General features: G+C 37.8%; 1 protein-coding gene across 6 annotated transcripts in view; it reads left to right on the forward strand.

The window, feature by feature from the left end:
- Positions 1–20,173, forward strand: part of MYO1B (myosin IB) — a 159,273-nt gene that overhangs the window by 45,163 nt on the left and 93,937 nt on the right. For all 6 annotated transcript variants that reach the window (XM_039844289.1, XM_039844290.1, XM_039844287.1 and 3 more), the window contains exon 3: positions 937–1,052. In XM_039844289.1, coding sequence (XP_039700223.1) covers positions 937–1,052 — 116 coding nt within the window. The remainder of the gene's footprint in view (positions 1–936; positions 1,053–20,173) is intronic.

Genomic DNA, 20,173 nt, shown 5'->3' on the forward strand with positions numbered 1-20,173 from the left:
TTTCTTTGAAAATTTTTATTACTTATATAGTTTTGTTAGCATCTTCCCTCTCCCCACATCATTATGATGTTGAAACTGAAACAAAAAATGGAGCAGCTAAGATGAGTTACAGTTAAGTGACTTTTGCTTGTGGCATTGTGCCAATCTTTGTACAAAATGAACTAAACCAACTCCTGCTGCCAGAAATTTAAGATCGAAATGAAAAGGAAGATAGTGTTCTGGTTTGTAATGTGAGGAGTTTAATGTCTGCTGAAATATAGTATTAATGCCTCCGGAAGCACATTTAAATTCTACATTAAATTTAAATTTGACGTTAGATGTATTCTCTTTTAGAAAGTACATTTAAATTCTGATGTTTCAGTACATTAGCTAAAATATGAAATTATGTTGTTTGAATGCCCAAGGGATGACTGTGAATTGCATGTGGTCTGAGCCCATTGTAGAGATTGACAGGTTGGTGAAAGGGCAGTATACCTATTGGTTTGATAGGTATGGATGTGGGTAGGGAGGAGGGGAAGTCCTGGGTTACCGAAGCCTGAAAACAGGAGGATGAAGACTAGAGAAGGAAACACCAGTTCTAAGTGGAATCAGGGAAAGTATAACTCTTGCTCACACTTAGCAGTGGTTGGTGACAAAATTTTTGGCAAGTCACAGAGCTTTGGAGAACTGTTATTCAGGATCATAAATTAACCTAGAGATTTATTCTGAAAAGTATTTTCAATGTATAAATCTATGCTTTTCATTTATCGGTAAAATGAATCAACATTATTGACTATCTGTCTTCAGAGATATAAAGTGTTCTTGAAAAAGTATAAAATGAATGGCCAAGTAGAACTAGTGTTGTTTTTAAAAAGATGAAACCATGCAGCACTATAATTTAAGATGTTAAAAGACATTCTGCATACAAATGTATATATTTTACTCTTTCTTTTGCAGACATACATTGGAAGCGTGGTTATATCTGTTAACCCATACCGGTCGTTATCCATTTATTCACCAGAAAAAGTGGAAGATTACAGAAATAGAAATTTTTATGAACTGAGCCCTCACATGTGAGTATGGTGTTAAAACATTAAGTTTTCCCTTCTCTCCAGAGACATTTAGTTGACATATGTGTCCAGCTGTCTTCTTTGAGTCACAGGAAAATGTTTTAGACGTTTTTTAAAAATTAGATGAAGGAATGTAGAAGTTAATTGTCATGCCTTATTTTTAATTTAAAAAAGGCAGAATACTTCATTTGGCGTCAGGCTCTTTAAGTTCTGAAATACTTGGGTTCAGTATGTAAAATATTTTCTGTTAAAAATTCTGTGTAAGTAGCAGCTGCTGCTAATTATTTTTGCAAGTAAAACAGGAATGTGCATTGTTTATTATCAAGAGCCCAAGCAGCATTTTTATACTCTTGTTGGGTTAAGAAGGATCCCAAGTATTGGTTGTGTAATGGTTTTTTGAGCAAAAGGAATAAATAATACCTTGAGTTTATAATCTCTTTGGACATTGTTCATCACATGTGTGCATGAGGCCAGTGATTTCACCTTCCCTGAACTTAGTCACTTGTTTGATTTTTCCAAAGAAGGTCACTTGTTAGTGTAAATAATTACTCTAAATAATAAGCTACAACAATTACGTAGTGTCACAGTTGACTAACCTTGAACTAAAGTGAAAGAACCTGCAGAGTTTTAGTTGTGTCCTAGCAGAAAATAATTTTCTCTGCATGATTGAAGATGGGCTCTATTAATTTTGATAGAAAATAAAATATAATAATTAAAGAACATATATACCACTGTCCAGATGTTTATTTTAGTTTTCTCTTCATAATGTAGCATATACTGACATTTTTGAAACTACAGATTTAAATGATTTGTGAAATCGTTATTAAAAACTAAACATTATATTTTACCAAACGTATTCTGATTATTTAGTATACTTCTAGAAATAGATTTTGCAAGTGATTGTGCTTCATTTTACCTTACCAAAAATAAAATCTGAATTTTGTTTTATAAAGTTGTCCCTATAGTTAAGTTCCTGCAATGAAATACTTTATTTGATGCCTGAATATTTATTTTAAATTCTAGGCTTTGAACTTTACTTCTCAAAGTAAGATGCTTGGATCAGCTGTGTCAGAATCCCCTAGGAGCTTATGAAAATCTAGTTTCCTAGGCTTTACCTCTAAGAAGCCAGGAATCTACATTTTTCACAAGCTTTCCAGGTGATTCTTATGTACATTCAAGTTGGAGAACATATTTTCTTAGATGTATATTTACAAATGTTTTTCTTTCCTTAACTGCTTATCACATTTTTTGATCCTTCACAATAATAATAATAATGGCTTGTATTTATTGAGTACTTACATTGTGCAGGTATAGCTCTCAGTACTTGACATTTATCATAACTCATGTCATTCTCAAAATAATTCTGTGACGCAGATACTATTACAAATGGGGAAATTGTCAAAGAAAGACGTGATTTTTCCAGAGCCACACAGCTTGTGGATAGGGAGCTGGGGTGTAAAAACAGTCATTTGCTGTGCCTCTCACCTGGAAGTGGGTTCTGCCATTTTCCTGTGAGGGCCTCTTACCATGCACTTCCATCCTGCTACCCTTGAATCACCTGTATTCCTGCACTCCGAGCCCTCCAAGATAACCTTAGCTATGCCTCCATTTTTCTCCAGAGATTGCATGCTCTTCTTCCATTTGCAGCACAAATTTCTACTTAAGGATGTTTAGATACATAATAGATGTCTACTCTAGAACATAGAACTTTATGCTTTGGAATATCCATTTTTCTCTTTGCTCCTGAAAGATTCCTGTAAGAGGCTGCATGACACTGCTACCTTAGTTCACCTCCTTGACTCCCAAGGGAAAAACCCCAACCAGCAATAAAATAAAATAAATTTCCAGTGTGCTGAGGATAAAGACAAAACCATTTTACCATGGTCTGTAAAACACTGCATGGGATGTAAGAGATAGTTTTACTTAATGAATTTGCTAGATTCACGTTACATCCTCCTCCCATCCCACTTTGTTCTTTCAGCCCTTACCACACTCCTTCCCACCACATCATCTTTGCATATACTGTGCCTTCTGCCTGGAATACTTTTCCCTCCCTTTTACCCGAGGCAACTCATGTTCTTCCTTTAGATCTCAGATTGTATTAGAACTCCTCAGGAAAGAACTGTCCTTCACCCTCTCCCTGCCAAGGTCAGATCTACTGTACTTGTCACAGTTAAAGTTTTAATATTGCTTTATGGGATTGATTCATGTCAGCTTCACCTGCCAGCTTTTGCTCACCATAACATTCTTAGCACCTGGAAGTCAGTAAGTGTTCAAAGATATTCAACAGGACTTAGGTTTGAGTCTTAGGTCTTCCATTTACAAGCTACGTAATCTTGAGCAAATTACTAGAAAAACTTCAATGCAGAAGTTAAATAATTTGGTCTGTTCAATGGGAAAATAATTATTGACTCATAGGATTTTTATGAGGGATAAACATCTCGTAGATATCTAGGTAATGCAATTATCTGTTATATGTACAGCACTTAGCATGGAATCTGCTATAACTCTATGGTAAAGGATAGCTGCTGCTGTTAACAGTGATGATTATAATACTTATGTAATAATGAGGTATATGGGACACCTTTCCAACATTCTAACCTGTCCTTTCTCACCACTCTTTCTCTTCCGTGGTAAGACACTTTCACTTCCTTTAATGCATTTTCCTGCATCATTCTTTGTAAATGTCCATCCATCTTTGATAGTTTCTGGAACAAGGTCAAAGCTGCTAGGTTCCCTATTAACATCCAGCCTGACATTCTCAAATAGGATTTTTGCAATATAGTAAGATAAGATGACTTTCGATGCATTCTAACCGTAAGTGTTTCAAGAATTTGGTTTCAGTTTAAATAAAAAAGAACTTGAGCAGCTGCTCAGACCATATACTTTGAAAATTTTGCCAATTAATTTATCTCAGAGTACATTTGGAATTTAATTTGATTGGTTGTTTACTGTTAGTCTGCAAAAACATCCAGATAGTTCCTTTATCTATAGCTCATGTGATTTTGAAGGTGTCCAGAAATTATCTTTCTTTACATTATGGACAATTGAAAAATGTTTACATTCCATGTAAATAATGACTTTCAAATAGTGGAAATGTATATATAAATGAGTGAAGTGAAAGTCAACAGTGGTTTCTTACTTATATTCCTAGTCAAAAATAGTTTCATGTCGTCGTGCCCTCCTGCTCCCTTCTTCCCCAATCCCCTACTCCCTTTACGTTTGGAGCCACACCTTGAGTGTGGTGTCATCTGGTGGCATGCGCCAGAGAAATAAGGGCTCCACTAGGTGGCATGGATGACATCTTTCCAGTGTGATTTTTAAATTCTTTGCAAGTAAGGATTTTTTTTTTTTTTTGGAGTCTATTCCAGTGAGGACTTAGTACATTTCAGACTACTCAGTAACTACATTCATGGAGAACTGCCTCAGATCACCAAACTGGATAAATAGGAAAGAATGATAGGGAAGAGATGAGGTAAATAATTGAAGTATTTAATCTCTATTCACCCAGTTAGGATAGCACCATGACAATACGCTTTCTGATCTTTTAGTTACTAACTCCACTGCCCTTTCCTTGGATGATCGCCTTTTGCCTTTGCAGCACTAGATATAGCTTATCACCAGTGGATAAAATCAGATCATGCTACGTTTCTTCCCAGAAACCTTCCTGGGCTCCCTGTTCCTATTTGATTGAACTCCAAATTCCTTGGCTTAGTGTTTAAGTTCTCCATAGTCCAGCCTTAGCTCTCTTCTCTGGCCCTAAACACCACTAAGCTCCTTCTTGAAGCCTCCTTTTGAGTCACAGCCTTTCACATCTTTTCCTTTCTATCTCTTTCATCTCAATACCCATCTCTACTGTTAAAACCCTGCCAGCCTCCTAGGGTTAAAGGGGTGATCAGTCCTAGCCTAACACACAATGACTTTTTTTGCCTTTGAGTTATCAGAACCACTCATGTGATCTTACATACAATCTTTCTTACTGTATGGTTAATTTCATTTTGGTGTCATCCTCTTTAATGAGGTGGAAACTTCTATAGATCAGGGACTTTATTCTGCTCATCTTTGTGATCTCTTAAGAGCTCAATAACTACAGAACAAAAGAGGCTTTTTAAATAATTTTTCATTACATTTTCCTGGTGTTATCTTGTCTGTGACAATTCAATGAAGTCAAACTATTCTTGCTAAGATATTTTCAGAGTTTATTCAAAACTTCATGCAGTATAGTGAAAATTCACATTTTTATGAAAAGCAAGCTAAAGTGTTATTTTTATGGTACTCTTCAACACTGAGTGTTCAGGTTCAATTTATTCGTAATGTAGAACACTTACCATCTAATTATATGAAGTGCCGAGTGGAGGGAACTTGCCACTAGAAGGGTGTGTGGTGGCCCCTGCCAGTAATCTCTTCTGGCGGTCACAGCCCAGGAGCCAGCGGGAAATGTCTCCTTAGATGAGGATGTAATGTGGCGGCTCGTAGGAATTACAAGCACAATTTTGAAGCAAGCAGTCTTTTCATTTTAGTAAATGAAAAACCTTGCAACAAATTTGAAAACTGAGAAAAACGGCTTAAAGCTTTGAAAAATTTCTGGCTACTCTCACCTAAGAATGGGAAAGTAATTAACGGGAAGATTTGGATAGTGCTCTTCTTATCAGTTGTCCAGACCTCAGCCCTCTGTCTCTAGGGAACCTCTGACCCCTAAATTTGTGCCAGACTGATTTTTTTGCAAGACCACATGCCGTTGGCCATAGAATGATGTTGCTACAATGCTTGTGTGTTTTGAGTCTCTGTTAATCCTGTTATCATTTTACCTCGCTCAAGGTGAACCAGATAAATATCATAAAGAACATTTCTGGTTACATCTCAAAATGTATAAGCGCCATGGTTGGCTGTGTCGAGTTTAGGATATGGGTCCATCCAGGGCGGAAGACCCAGGTGTTGTCCCTTTTGTCTTACCAGTATTTTTTTCTACAGCATAGTCGACATTCTGTGAATAAAATTTTATTTTTCATTGAGATCTTTTGTGACAGCTAGATCCTCCATTCTCGGAGAGGTTGCTTGTATTATGAAAGTGCTTTTTCTCAAGCAGTGAGAGAGAAAGGGGATAGGAGGAGAGAGAGATGATGTAATGCCCTCTCACTGAGACTTGTATTATTTTTCTATTTCGCCTTTGGAATAGTTGAGCCTCAAATTGATCCAGTACCTCCCAAAACACCACTTGCAGAAAAAGATTTTATGCTTTCCCATCTAGCATTCTTTCTACTTACTGCTTTAGAAAAGTTACTAATTTACTGAGCGAATATTTATTGAGAGCTTACCATCCTCCTTTTTAGGCACTGAGCAACAGTAGTGAACAAAGCAGATAAATTTCTTGTCTTTGTAAGGGAGACAATTCTCAAACTTAGGTATATAGAAACCAATATTGTTCAAACCATTAAGAGGGAAAAGGGTAGAGCAAAGGGAGGGAAGCTTTTGTGAAAGACAAAATGAATTTAAATAGTATTCTTAGAAAACATCTTCGAGTCATATTCTGTCAGGGAGTTTAAGTCAATAGCCAATAAATAGACTGTGGTCTGGAAGTCTTTGCATCGGCTTAGGTCTCTATCTACCTGAGTAAACTTGTTCAAGAGGGGATCCGAGCTCTGTCTTACTCTCCAGTTTAGATACCTTAAATTAACATCTCAAATGGAATGACACCATCTTGAAAAGAGTTAAATTGACCATTTTCCTTTTCTGGCTGACTGTCAGTAGGTCAAAACACATAGAAGGCAATCACCCCGTTTGCTTTCAGCCTTGGAAAGTACTTACTTGATTCTGAAAAATTATGGATTGGAAAACTTCTTGATTTAGAGAGACTGGTTTCATATTAGCAGTGCAATGGCGGCATGGTGGTGAAGGATGGCTGTTAAATTGCAAGCTTCCTTTGGCTGGGTAAGAAATACTTCTGGGCCTAGTACGTATTCAGCTTTTACAAAGCTCCTTTTTGAACTGAATTTACTGCCTTTGACTCTTAAACTCTTATTCTCAGGCTATTGCTTTATTGGGGCTATTTTCAAAACAGTCCCCCACCAGAATATATACTCTTGGCAGAAAGAGACCTCAGCTAATTTCTCTTTCAGATGATGACGATTTTAAAATTGAAAGGTCGGTTCTGTGTCACCATAATGTTTTTATCATGAAAATCATTGTGATATAAGAATATGTTTATTAATGAAAAGTGTTTCTGTATGTCTGCAAAGCCTCATAATCCCCATTTCTAGATCCCTAATTAGAATTTATATCACTTCTCACAAAATGCACATCTCAGATTTGAAAGAAATTTATTTTGAAAAGGCTGTTTGTAAAGCCATACACACATACATTCATACCAGCACACACGATTGTTTCAATGATACACAGTCTTAAGGGGAAAAGTTTGATTCTCAGTAAAATAGGTTGCTTCCTGCCAGAAACGTTACAGGTCTTTGGCAGGCCCTGAGAAATTCTACAACAGTCTAGAAGAGATTCATTTCATCCAAAGAAGTGACACTGAGACCTCAGTCCCGAAAAGAATGAGTCTAACACTTCATCACTGACAAAGAGAACTATACTTGGAACCCACATGGGGAGCCCTGACCAGGGAGGGTGTGTTCAGGGTGGATGGGGGGGGGCACCCCCTTCGTTGTTGAAATAAGACCCATTGCCATGGTCTGCTGTCTGGACTTCTGTGGCAGTAGGACTGGATAGGTGGGGCAAAGGGAGCTATGCGGACTTTGTCTAAACAGGGGCTGGCAAATACTGTTTCTGATTGAGTCTGGGGAAATCAGCAAAGTGAGGGATAATAGAAACAGAGTTCATTCAGTAAAGCACAGGGGCCCAGGCTTAGGAGACTGGGGAACCAGGAGTGGGGACGGAGGCTGTCACGGGCCAGAAATCCATGCAAAGGGGAAAAGGCCCTGGAGTACCAGCCACAGGAAGGGGGCTTATTGCTGTCTCCACTCCAGGGTGTGCCTTCCTCCCTGCTTTAGCCCATCTCAGGGATTCCAAATCTCCACGTGGAAGTGATTGTTCATTCATTTGATCAACATTATCAAGCATCCACAATATGTGTGAGTTGCTGGGGATACAAAGATGAATTTGTCCTTAAGGATCCACAACATGGTGTGGAGACAGGCCAATAAATAAATAACTACAGAAAGGAGAGAATGGCCATGAAAAAGGCGGGAGGTGTAGAGTAAGCACATATTCTGGTTTGCCCTGGACAGCCCTGGCCATTCCTGTTGTACCAGCGTAATTATTAATAGTGCCCCCTTGTACTTGTGGAAGTGTGGGTCCCCTGTAGATAAGGTGCTATGGGAGTGTCGTGGAGGTGTTCAGCCCTGCCTGAGGAGCTAGATGGGACAGTTCAGGACTTGAAGGATGATTTTGCTGCATAGCTAAGGAATAGGATTCTAGGCCTAGGAAATAATTTTCCCATCAGAGGGAACACTGTCAATTCAGTCATTTGAGCATATGCTACTTGAGTGCCTGCCATGCTACAGATGCTAGGGCGGGTACTGGGCAAAATCTCGGCCCTGTTGGGCTTACATCTAACAGGGAGAGAGACCATAAACAAGAGAAGGACATAAAATAAATGCAAATGAAATGCTTAGGCTACCCATACTTCTTCCTAGCTGACTACAAATTTTGGGGTTGCTGCAATTCTCCTCAGGTTCAGTAATTTGCTAGAACGACTACTAGAACTCAAAACACTTACATTTACTGGCTTATTATAAAGGATACAACTCAGGAAGAGACAAATGGAAGAGATGCATCGACAAAGTGTGGGGGAGAAATATGGCATGCCCTCCCTGGGCACGCCAACCTCTCAGCACATCAGTGCCTTCACCAACACAGAAGCTCCTTGAATCTCCTTGTTCAGAGTTTTTATAACCTAAATTGCAGCCCCCACCTCCCTTCTAGGCAGTGGGGAGGTGGGACCGAAGATTTCCACCTTGTAATCATGAATTTGGTCTTTCTGGTGACCAGCCCCCAACCTGAAACTATCTAGGGGTCACCCTTGAGTGACCTCACTAGCATAAACTCAGGTGTGGGTGAAAGGGGCTTGTTATGAATAACAAAAGACATTTCTTATTGCTCAGGAAATTCCAAAGTTTTTAGGAGCTCTGTGCCAGGAATCAGAGACAAAGACCAAATATTTTTCTTATTATACCACAGATAATGGACATGTGCATACATCTTTCTTAAGAAGGCCTAGGAAGCTTGCTGTGAAAAACTTGAACGTTAGCTTCCCGGAGCCAGGTTAATGTTGGAGTTTCTGTGTGGTGTCCTAGAAACCTGAATTAGTGGACCTCCTTTTCCCAAGAAATGTCTTAAAGGTAGGTCAGTTCAATGAATGCTGAGTGTCATAAAGACTCAACTCTCCAGCTCCCCTCTCACTCAGCCCCTGCACGTGTGCCCTGGATCCCATCCAGCTCTTCTTGTGTCCTTAGGACATTGCTCTTCTGTTATTCTCTCCTCTCCACTGTTTCACCAACCTTTTCTTCTCCCCCTTCCATTCGCACCAGCATAGATGCTATAACATTTCTCTCGATTCCACGTCTCCTAGCTATCACACCATTCCTCTCCCCTATTATAAAACTCTTTGAGAAAGTTGCATATACTTGTCTTTAGTTTATCTCCTTTTCTTTAGTAAACTCACTCTAATCAGACATTTTTTAATCTTCCTTTGCCACAACACCGTTCTTTTCAGGATCATCTGTGACCTCCATGTTATCAAATCCAGTAGTTGATTTTGAATCCTCCTCTTCTTTAACTATTAGTACTATTTGACAATTTGACCAATTCCTGCCTTACATCCTTTTTTTAATTTGGCTTTCTGGCCACCACATTTTCATGCTTTCCCTCAGCCCATCGGCTGCTCCATCTGCAGCCTCCGCTGGATGAGGCTTTTCCTCTCTACCTTTGAATGCTGGGAGTTCGAGGGCTCAGCTCCGAGGCCCTTTTCTTTCCTCCTTGATAGGTTCTACTTACATGTGGGCTTTAAAGTCCTCTATCTGCTGATATCCCCAGATTTAGGTCTCCAGATGGACCTCTCCCCCGAGCTTCAGCTACATTCAGCTCTTCAGCATCACCTTGGGTGGTGAGAATGCGTCTCAAACTTTAGTATGCTTCAGACCAGACTTTGGGTTGCCCCACCCCCTCTCCTTTTTCTCATGTGGGTCAGTGGCTACATCATCTTTTGGCTGCTCATGCCACAAACCTATTCTTCCTTCTCTCTCTCACCCACCATCGGATACTGTTGGCTCCATCTTTCTATGAGCATCCTAGTCTCATCACCTCCGCTGCCGCCATGCTTATCCAAACCGCCACCTTCTTTTGCTTAGATTATTGTGATAGCCTCCTAACTGGTCTCCTTGCTTCAACTCTACTATTGTCTCCTTCTCCTATACCCTACCTCCCTTCCTCATTGTCTTTTCTCCATAAATGTTATGGCTGCTGGCTAAAGTGAGCCTTCTTAAAGATGCCCATTGGGTTGTTTTCCTCTGCTGCTCAGAAACCTATAGTGGCTCATGTGTGACCTGCAAGGCTCCACTTGGATGTGAGCACTGGCCGTCTGACCGTTTCTGTTATTTCTCACCCCTTTGCTCCAGCCATGCTGGTCTTGCTGCTCCTGACATGCCAGATGTTCTGTATCACTCGTCCCTCATCTTGGAGCTGACTTGTTCTCTCACTTCAGTTAGGAAATATCTTAACTATCAGTGGTTACACTACCTAAAATAGCAGTCTCTGCCCCAGTCACTCGCCATCCCTTAGACTACTTTACTTTTTCTTCATACTTTTTTTCATTAATCATTATCTGACATTTCATTAGGTGTTCATTTGTTTATGCCTTTATGATTTGTCTCCTATACTAGAATGTCATCTCCATGAGTGCACGGGCTTTGTTGATTTCACTTATCCATGTATCCACAGCAATTAGAACAATGCCTGGCACATAGCAGCCACTCCATAAATATTTGTTAAGTGGATGAATGAATGAATGAATGAATGAATTTTGGAGACCTACTATTTGTTAGAAATTGTGTGTAGAAGACACACGTGGTCTTTGTTTTTAAGCATCTTTAGGCCACTTCGGGGGAGAGAGGAATGGCTACATAAACAGGTCATTTTAATGTAATGGCATACTTGTAATATCAGGGAATAAGATGGAAGTGCAAAAAAATGGTGGGTTCAGAGATTTCGAAGGTGCCATCTGTGTTGAGTCTTAAAGAAGGAATCCTAGAAATAGGCGGCTGCTGTAATGTAATAGCTAGCTAAATTGAAGATAAAGCAAAAGACTAGTGTGGCCATGGCACAGTGAACCAGGGTGTTAAGAAGAGGAAAAGGTGTTTGAGGGATATGTAGAACATTCAAATACCAGTCTACTTGAATCATTGGGAGGACTGAAGGATTATGAAGGTTACTCTAAAGTGTTAGGAGGAGAGTTTGGGATGAGGGCATTACTCAACATTACAAGCTAATGTATCTGGAAAAATTGCCAATCTTTCATTTTCAGTCCCCAACTGGAAAACATTTTCAGACTTGTTAAATATGCCTAAATGTGTATATGTATAAATGCAGTGTTTTAATGAATGATTGGTGAATAACTGAATGTTGAAGTGACTTATAAGTGTAAACAGATGTTATGACAGAACTTTTAGTTGCTATTGGTGATGAATCATAATGTTATTCGGGAGGAGGAACGTTTGATACACAGTATACTGATTTTCAGCCATTATTGACTTCTACAAAAGATGCTCTGTCTTTTGGATATGAAGCCTTCCCCTTGGGAGATTAGTGTTCAATGTCTGGGTGCATGGGAGGTCAGCTTGAGGTCGCAAAAGAATATCTTCAATTATATTAGGAATCCTAAACCTTATAGACGGCTTAGCCTAATTTCACAAAAATTTAGTAATAGAGGAATGTTAGAATATATACATTTTCTACTAATCTTTTTCCTTCAGTCCACCTCTACAGCAGAAAATTGGAAATTACCTGGAGGGAGGGAAAATTTGACTGGTTTGCACCATTGACCTTTATCTTTGGGAAACACATGGATACATACTCTTAGGTTGAGACCTTAAATGGCCTTAAATGGCCACTGGTGGGGTCTATTTCCACTTTTATCTTCTATATTTTCATGAAGCATAGGTTGCTAAGGGCTCTCGAATGTTTCTTTAGGAATTGCAAGTTTTTAAGCCATCGCTTCGATTGCTTTCAAAAGATATTCTCACACTCATATACCCTATTTCACATTCCGTCCTACAGTGTTGCTGCTTTTTATATTTATAACTGCCTTAACCTTTATTAATAGCAGAGGCTTATACATAATTTGCTCATGTGAATAGCATTATGGATAAAAAGAAGGATATTCGGAATAGCAGAATCCCATCCGAGGTCAGAGAAATGTATTAAAGAAAAATGTTACCGAAGTATAAAGATGTTAAGACATAAATTATAAAATGAACACATGTAGCTATTTCAGATTACTTGATATGAGTGAGTCATTGCTATCTGGTTACTCATTTACCTGGAACGTGGGTATGAGGAAGGAGGAAGTGTGGAAATGGGTATGGGTGTCTGTTGGGCATTGTTCCTAAAACAAATAGAAAATGATGTATAATGCTTTGAACATTTGCTTCCTTTTCATAATGTAACATAATTTTCATTATAATAGTATCATATCTATGAATGAATGCTATAACTTCTTGCAGGCATAGATACGGTAGCATAAATGAATCTTAAAACTGGAAAATCTTTGTCACTTTTTTTATATTTAGGGACTTCAGTATTTCTCTTTGGTGTTTGCATTATCTGGCATTGATCTGGAATAGAACTTATAAAATTATAATCAGTCCTAAGTGAAATTTTTGGCTGTGGAAACAAAGAGTTTGTGTAAATTTATAGCTAGTGATCAGTTAGTTGTAAGCTCTCCTTCTCTTGGCCTCTTCTTGTCTCTTCCATTATTTCTTTTGCTTCTCCTTCTTTCCAGGTCTCCTGGCCTCATATTCCGTTCACTCCACTCTCCTCCACATATTCAGATCCCACTCATTTTTCAAGATGTATCCAGGCTACATCTGCATTTTGAAGCCTCTTCCTAAAATACCACCCTGTGGCCCTACCACTAGTTTCCAGAGCGTGCATTATGTTACAATTATGTGGCAGTTTATTGCATACTATCTTATATAGTTTATTGTTTCTTATTTAAGTATTGGACTTATATAAGAGTAAGCATCTTTTGTGCAGGGACTGTGCATTATACTTACTTTGTTTTTTCAAAGTTAGTGGTCTTAAAATCCATTTGGTATATTTGCTTATTTATAGTTAGGTTCGAGCAATACCACCCTAATGTATTGTGTACGTTGTAAAATATATACAAGAATAGGATCTTTTAGGATCTTATATGAATAAAGACATATAAACAGAAGTTCTAATATTTTTATACCCACACTCCAGGGGCTCATCTCTGACATGCTCTGGGATATTCACACCTTAACGTCGGAGGCCTAGTGTTAGGTACGTGTTAGGGACTCAGGAAATATTTATTTTTAACCTTCAGCTATTCTCTACTGGTTGCTAATAAAATTTTCTTCCTTAAATGAAGCTCAAGGTTATAGTCTAAGTATGTCTGAGATCTAGTTAGGGAGTATAGGGATATATTAGAATAAGGTAGGTTGTGCTTGGTCATCAAGCCTTCAAATGTCTCAAGACATAACACAATGAAGGTTTGTCTCTCATTGATAGCAGAGTGTGAACTTGGTCAGATGGCTTTCCTCAGAGTTTCTCCTCCAAGTGGTGACTCATAGCCAAGCAGCTTCTATCTTTTAGTTATAACAACAGGAACACATGGCTTTTAAGGTTGCCGTGGAAGGTGAAGGGAGAGCAAGGTCAGGCTTTATTCATTGGCCATTCACATGGCCTAACCACATAGGAAGCTGGGAAATACAGTCCACCCATGTGCCCCCAGAGGGGAAAATGGAACGGGATTTAGTCAGTATGTCTCACAGCCTCCGGTTTGCTAGAATCATCTGTTCATTTCAGTAGGGTTGTTCCTGTTTGATAATTCAACTCATGGGTACCATGTAAAGCAAGCTTCTGTGTGATTTAAACTTGAGTTCAGTAGTATAATTTAGAAAGAAAATAAGTCCTTTAAAAGTACTTTCAAATATTTTTTTCTTATAATGGCTGTAATCACAGTGCATTTCCACATTTTTATTTTAATTTCATTGGAATGCGTTTTAAACTACAAAAGAAAAATGATGAACTCATTTTTCATGTTTCTGTTGTTATTTCTTTCCTTCCACACTGCTGTTCTGCGCAGAGACTAGTGGCTTATTGGTTTATTATGAACGAAGGCTTTTAGTAGTGTCACATTTTGTTGCTATTGTTTTTAGAAGTAGTTAATAATAGGAATATTTGAGGATGTATCTAAATGCTTTGATAGTTTATGGCAATAGATCTGTCTTTGATCCAGTTTCCATACTACTGATTTTCTTGGAAACAATACATTTATTGAGAATTTTAGAAAATTAGATGCTGATGTCATCTGTGTCAGTTCACACATTCATCTCTTGGGAATTGTGGCAAAATGGTTCTAACCAGCTTTGAAACTTAAGCTAATGCAATGCTAATTTTTTTGGATTAAACTTTTCCCAGATGAGTGGTGAATAAATAAAAATAAATTTCTCCTACACTGTGGCATTTAAGTTGTGTTTAAGGACAACTTTAGTTAAGTTCTTTTTCTAAATAAGGATGTCATCAAAGATGGAAGGTGAAGAAATGTTAAAATTTTAGAAATGATTACAGAATTTTAATGTTACTTCTGACCACTGAATTTTAATTTTAAAGCAATAATCTTTATTTTCTTTGGGAAAATCAAAGCCCACTCCTTTACCCCCAATACCTAATGTCACTCTGTATTTTCATCTTATATGACATAATGTAAACAATATGTTATTTTTGAATTTTACTTCCTAATTTATACCAGTCATTCTGTTGTAATTATTGGTCATGATCAAATTATTGCAAAAAAAGCTTTCAATACATCCTCTACATACTTTTCTTGCAATCCTCTTAATCTGGAAAAATATACCTGTTTTTTGGTAAATAGTTTTACTGGCTATAAAAAGCAAATTCCAGTTTATACATGTCCATGAATTTATTAAAGAGCTAATTATCTTCTGTGTATGTATCTTATTTTTTCTGCATACAGTATCTTCTTTTGGGAATATACTAAGTTTTGTTTTTGTTTGTTTGTTTTGTAGTACAAGAGTATCAAATTGAGTATCTTGCTCTTTGTCACTATTAATATTGGTAGTTTATTTACCCAAAGGTATGATTAAAAATTATTGTCAACCAACTCTTCATAGGCATTCGATAGAGCATTAAAGTAGCATAGTTAAAGTAGAGCATTGTCCATCTATGTATCTATTATCTATCTATCTATCTATCTATCTATCTATCTATCTATCTATCTTTCTCCCTCTTTCCCTCCCTCTTCACCTCCCCACCCATATGATCCTTCTCCCTCACCTTCTTCAAATCTTTCCTCAAATGTCACCTTCTTAGTGGGTCTTTCCATTGTTATCCTTTCTAACAGTTGCAGCCTGCTTTCCTTTTCTATCCTGCCCAGCACTTGCCGTCCTTTTTGCCTGCTTTGTTTCTTTTCACCACCTTCCAGCATACTGTACTTTCTTTCTTACCTGTCTTCCCCTATATCCCACCCATAGAATGTTAGGTCCATGTTCACTGCTGAATTCTCAGTGCCTGTACAGTGGCTGGCACGTAACCATTTATAGTGGCAGTTAAATAGATTAAATAGATTTTTAATCACGTGTTCAAATATATCTGATATTCTTGGAATTCATATCAAAAGATGAAGCCAAATTGTAAGAACTTTGCTTGGAAAGCTTAGCTTGATATTTAGTGACCTCTACAAAAAAGAAAAATTTCAAATTGCATAATATAATTTTTTAAATATAGGGAACTTCTTTAAATTTACATAATAAAGAACAGGAAACAGCAGTGACTATATGAGATGTGATTATATAATCATAATGTTACTGCTAAATATTTACAGATTAACTCGTACTGTCAGTAATATTTATTGGTGGGTGTTTTAAGTTGCGAACGTCGACAAAATTTGTGAATGAGAAATATTTAATTCTAAGATCCCTTTCAAGTCTAAAATTCTATGGATAGATGAGCCTCCTTTTTAAGAAATATGTGGTATATTTTAGGAAAACATTCATTAGAAACTTTTTAGTGTTAGTGAATGGCAGGTTTCCTTCAGTTGGCTAGAACTAATAGGGTGTGTACAGGGCCATTTACTCTTAGGGTTTCTGAGATCAGTCTAGATAAGAGTAATTGAAGATTAGTTAACATCTATATTTGATGGTTTTTCTACTTCATTGTCATCTGAGCACTTGTGACAGAAACTCTTCTTATCAACTTGGAGATGTATCCGAGAGGCCTTATTGACATGAAAAAGAAGGGAAATTTAAAATTTCTCTTTATAGAGATAACAATTAAGAAATAAGTCTTAACTCTTTGAGTTACTGGTGATCAAGATTTGGTTTATTTACATTGGAGACCTTGGCGAATGGAACAATTCATTTTCATAAGCATATGCCTCTTTTTCAGTATCTCTATAAAAGAATGTAAGGGAAGAATCCTCTTAGAGTTGGAATGAAAGGAAAATAATATTGAATTTTTGCAGAAGAGATGGGGAGTTTTGAGGTTATTGGGTGCTGGATTAGAGGATAAAGCATGGAATTGGGAATCCACAAATAGAGAATCCATGTCAATTGTCATGCATTCAGATTTCCTATCTCCATAACGTGAGGCAGGGCAGTAGCCTTTCAAACTTTCTCGTGATTTAGTGTTGCTATAATTTTTAAACTATAGTCTTTTTATTCTGGAAAACCTATGTCTATCTACTTGCACACTGAAAATTATTCCATATTTGTGAATAGTTTAGCATGTTATAGTTTTAAGTGAATAAATGAAACATTTCTGGGAAATTGCCTCTCTTTGATAGATCTATCCACATATCTACCTATCCATCTATCCATCCAGCTTTCATCTTTCCCTTACCCACTCAGGAAAACCCGAAAACAAAACAAAGAAGAGCTGTACATATATGCATGGGTTTTAGTCATACTAATTGCGTTATTTGATCTTTTATAGTTCAAAAATGTGTGAGGAATATGAATAGGAGCCAATTATTATATCTCCTCACATTGAAAATTAACTGGAGGCAGCTTACTATTTTATAGTCAATATTATAAAATGAATAGCTTTTTAAAAGTCAGAGCAAAGGAAACAAGATAAATGGGACCCAAGCGAAAGTTAATACCACGATGTTCTCTATGGTTATTGAACTTGGATTTTTCATTTCCTGGTAGCTAAAACAAAAAGAAATATGATCAGTTACAACATTAGTTTTGCATATAAGATGAAAGCACTTGAGTTGCTCAAGAGAAGTGAAGTTTTCCTTACCAGTTAGGTTTCAAAGAGATTTCTCTTATGGGACTTATGATGTGAAGGATGTCATCTTGAATAAATACTCTCAAAATTTCCCTACAGAAAATAGTGGATTTTATATAGCTGCTCCTTATTCCACTTCACTAAATGGAGAGGACATAACACCAAAGCACAGTTTAGGAAAAACAAGTCTATGAAGTTGTTTAAGTCCCTGCTTGTTATTCTGGGCTGCTCAGTAGAACCACCACAGAATTCTATCACAGTCTGTGGAGTCTGAAGCAGGGGTAGGGTGGGGAGTGGGGGGAGGGGTAGGGTGGAGAATAGAGTGGGGAAAAGAGGCATCAGATCCCCAGGTGATTCCAGTATGCATCCAAGATTGAGATCCGTTGGTTCCGATACTTAGCTTATTGATGGTTTGAATGGATTTGGGAATACAAAGAACTGATAGATTGCATTTTCTCCTTCAGGTGATACTCTGTGACAGTTTTGTATGTTTCTTTGTTTTCTGCTTTCTCATAACCCGGTTTTGGATTAAAGGTGGACTATAGACAAGTAGAGATTGGATTCTCTGGAAAGGGCCCAGAGTATATACATACTCTGTCATCAGTAAAAGACAGAGCCTTAATTTTAAAACCCACTGAGTAATGGATTGGGCTGTCATCATTTTATGAAAATTGAGGATGCAAATCAAGACTTGTTTGAATAGATGGTCTCTTCCTTTCTATAAGAGATGTGGACCATAAGTCATGACCAATAGATTTTCTAGACTGAAACTAGTTTATGATGGTGATTAGGCAGTGAGGTTACAGGGTGTAGAGTGATCCCAGTCTTTGGGCCTGGGGAGCAAGTGCAGAGACTGGTATTTTCTCAATCAGTAAGGGTTTCAAGTATACACATTCAGAGAGAGCAGTCATATGTGTGTGTGTGTGTGTTTGTGTGTTCTTTTTAACCTTAAGCAATAAAGTTAGGAATCATAGAATATTGTTAGGAATTGAGATTCCCTATTTGAATGACTGTTTATACGAATTCAGAGAAGTCTACCTCCAGTAAGTGTTCATAATTTGAAACCTCCTGAGAAATGTGGTTTCGTTCCAAATCTTTATAGATTTTCTTCTCTGTCACTAAGCCTACTAGTGGGATATAGAAAACTCCACTGAGGGTCATTTGGCATTATTCTAGGACATGTCACTAAATTGAATTCAGCAGCATGCCAGATTTCAATGGCAAGAAAGACACATGGAAGAGGAACAGGTTTGTTAACCATAGTTTTTCAAGACCCTCTCCTAACCAGTTTAAGTTATAAAGATTTAATGTGGAGTCTTTGAAGATTTATTGGTTTATTCATCTAACAAAAGTTTTGAGTGCTCCACTTTGACAAGTTCCAGTGATTTTCCTAGAAAATCTGCTCTGAAGAACAAATTCTAGAACAGTGAAACTCTGTGTCTTCTTTCAGGGAGGAAGTATTTTGCTGGTGGTGGGGGTGGGGCGGGGGACAGGGAGGAGGCAGAAGAGGACTATGATGGGTGACTCTTAAGAGGCCATGCTGGAAAGTGAACCTCGAACTTGAGGGTCTGGAATGCAGAGACAGCCTCATTTTCATCAGGATACTTTAGTCAGCTCTGTAAATGTCTCCATTTACCTTTTACCTTTTAGTTCAAGAACTAACAAGGTCGTGGAGTGTTGCTAGTACACAAGTAATCACATTGCCTTTCTAAAGCAGATTTTAGGTGGTCATTTGCTTATGTCTTCAAATAGAATCTGTATAGGCCAGCATTAGGGAGAATTGCTGAATACTAAGAAATAACCTAAATAAAGAATTTCAGCTAGAGACTCTAAAATACAGTCCCATTTCTCTTTAACTTACTTTTTTGAATATTTTAACTCCAGAGCTCTTTCTTTGTAAACATATGAGTGTACACTTAACATATGCATACTCGAATAACATTGGTTTTGATTTCTCCTTTACTTGTTTTTTTGTTTTTGTTTTTGTTTTTGTTTTTTTATAAATAGTTGGTAAATGATCATAGACTTGGAAAATGCTGTACAGTAATTCATGCTGTACAGTCTTGCATGAATAGGAGACAGACTGTGTTAGGATTCATTCCACAAATTTATTCTGAGCATATACTGTGTTAGGCACTGAGATAATGAGAGAAACCATAAACCAAAAAGTCTTCAAAAAATTAAAACACTGCATGTGAAGGTATAATAGATGTATAAATGGGATTTTATAGGTATGTAGACAAGGGGCTCCTAGAACGGGAATCATTGAGGGCTTTCCAGGAGAAGGTTTTGGGGGAGATGGTGGGCAGAAGAGCACTAGCCAGGCGACACAGACAAGTTCCTGGGAAGGGCCTTCCTTGCTTTGTAATCTGTAGCACACCAGTGAGGAAGCTTTTGGAGACTGGATTCTGTGTAAGTGTCCTGCCCAATTTTGACCTCTGGGTAACCAGAAAGCAGTCTGGATTTACATGAAGGAAGTTATTAAGTTCGGGATTTTTGTGGAAGATAGAACCTTGTCTTGAATTTAAATTCTGTTAGAGAACATACACCAGCACCATGCAGAGCTCTCGAGGACCCAGTATTTGTCTCCAGAGTGCCTCGGGGCGTGGTCTCTTTTT

This window comes from Pteropus medius, unplaced genomic scaffold (assembly GCF_902729225.1).
Source record: "Pteropus medius unplaced genomic scaffold, Ma_sr-lr_union100, whole genome shotgun sequence".
Lineage (NCBI taxonomy): Eukaryota > Metazoa > Chordata > Mammalia > Chiroptera > Pteropodidae > Pteropus > Pteropus medius.